The sequence below is a fragment of the Loa loa genome (genome assembly GCF_000183805.2).
Source record: "Loa loa unplaced genomic scaffold supercont3.1156, whole genome shotgun sequence".
Classification (NCBI taxonomy): Eukaryota; Metazoa; Nematoda; class Chromadorea; order Rhabditida; family Onchocercidae; genus Loa; species Loa loa.
Window position 1 is genome coordinate 1 of NW_018109336.1, and position 2,237 is coordinate 2,237.

At 25.3% G+C, this 2,237-nt stretch overlaps 1 protein-coding gene across 1 annotated transcript; it reads left to right on the plus strand.

The window, feature by feature from the left end:
* Nucleotides 1–1,586: 1,586 nt before the first annotated feature.
* LOAG_14344 (hypothetical protein) lies at nt 1,587–1,829 on the plus strand (the record flags this gene model as incomplete). The annotated part of the gene is made up of 1 exon (XM_003149840.1): nt 1,587–1,829. The coding sequence occupies one exon, from the start codon at nt 1,587–1,589 to the stop codon at nt 1,827–1,829; it is 243 nt and encodes an 80-aa protein (XP_003149888.1).
* Nucleotides 1,830–2,237: the final 408 nt, after the last annotated feature.

A 2,237-nucleotide genomic window follows, 5' to 3' on the forward strand; every position in this document is an offset into this window, starting at 1 on the left:
GAAAATTTTATTCACTTGATCAGTACTCATATATGGAACATTCAGGATTACTTTATTCCGGAATCATCTGTACTGCATGCAAAATGTAATATGAATGATTTAACAAAAGAAAAGTTTATTTCAAAATCAATCCTTTTTTTTTCCAAATTTCCAATCCTTTTTTTTCCGCAAATTTCCGATTGCAGATATTACGATGATGCACCAATATCACCCATTAAGGAAGCAGCATTTCGTATTAATCGTTTACTGAAATATGGTGGCCGGTTTCCGGAATATTTTTATACACGGAATATTAATTTTACATATATTCAACATTTAAATCTTGATTTTATCCTAATAATTCCGTCTATAATCATTTTTCTCCTCACAATTAAGTAATATTATCGTTGTATGATTCAATGCAATATTGATGGGAAATATTTTGACAAATGAAATTCTATCAAAGAGTTTTATTTATACCAAAATATTTCATCCAAATGTAATAAAGTAAAATAGTTAAATGAAAAAAGTGACACAATAATCAGCCGGTTTGAATTTCAAATTTTATATTTGTCAACTTATCAGTTTAGATTTTAGATTGTATATTTGTCAATTCATCGATTTAGATTTTACATCTGATATTTGTCTTTTTATCGATTCAGATTTCAGATTTTATATTTGTCAATTTGCTTATGCTTGAAAACGAAGAAAAAAAAGGGAAGTTGATTAATCCCTTTCTTAACAAATTTATTGTAATAATAATTAAAATAACTTTTTTTTGCATGTTTAGAAATAGAAAATTCTGCACGACTTCAAATTGTTGAAAAAATAGTTTTCTAAAAGAAATTTTGCATATTTTCGAAATGAAAAGAATTTACATTTTAATAATGATATTAGAAGTGGGAATCATTTCTATTTGAAGAAAAACTGTTTAATCCTTTTCAAAATTTTATGTCATAAATTTGATGTCATTTCGCTAAATAAGTTTATTGTTTCATTATTAACATTTGTCTATTGGTGGGAATTGTGACGTTTGTCTTCTTCAACAAATTTAACACCCTTGACATTTCTATATGTTTGATAAAAATTAAGTGAATTTAATCAAAACCTAATTTTTGAGGTTTGCAATACGTGCGCATAAATAATTAAGATAAAGGGATTTGAAAAAAAACCAATCAAATTTACAATTTATAAAAAGTTTCGAAATTCGACGTGCATCTGATTAAAGGATTAATTTAATTTTTTATTAGAAATAAAGTAAAAGTGTATTTTTACATTTAGAAGTATTAAATTTTTCGACTGAAGTTCAAACTAAAATTTACTAGTTCTTGCAAATACAAGAAAGTATTCTACAAAAAACAAAAATTTTTTTCTCTACTAATGTTCTACAAAAATAGTATAAATTGTATTAAGTAAACAGAGAAAGAAAAAAAATTTTAAGTAAATAAATTTTCAATTTTTTTTTTTTTTGTTTGTTCAAATTTATGATAACAGTACTGCAAGAGGAAGTTAAAAAGAAGTTAAAAAGAAGTTTTTTTCAAATATTTTCAAAAAAGATTTCAAATATTTAGATATTAGCAAGAAAAATATTGTAAACTTAAGCGCAAATGTCTATACGATCAGATTCACCGACATCATCTGAAAATTATGGAAATACCGTACGTATGTCTTCATTACGCTGTCCAATACGCCCATGTACACAGGAAATGTTGGAGAACTATATGTCACGAGTGATGCAGTTAATGTCCGGAACAAATCGAATTTATACCGTTTTTGAAAATTATGAAATTATTGAGGTGATTCTGAGCTTGCTTATGCCCTTACGCTTGGATAATAATCAACTTGAGTGACCGTAATTGATAAATACCAAATGAATCAAACCTAATTACTATCCCATCGGCATCGTTGAAACGTTTCATAGTCCTTTTTTTTTCGGGAAATATGTATCCAATATTGAATTGTTCCAAATTTGGGAAAATTTAAAACATTTAATTATTTAAAACTTTATATTCAAAATATTGAAACATAGTGCCATTAATTGAAATTAATTTTTTCCTTTAAAATCTGTTATTCAAAAAAATATTTCTTTCATTTTTATAATTTAGAATTCGTGTGTAAATGTTTTTACTTCGTACTTTTCCATAATTTCAAGAAATTTGAAAAAAAATGAAGTTCCGAAAAATTAATTAACATATAAATGGTTGAAAAAAAACTGAATTCCTAAAAACTTGTAATTTAATTTTGCTTGAACAAAGTTT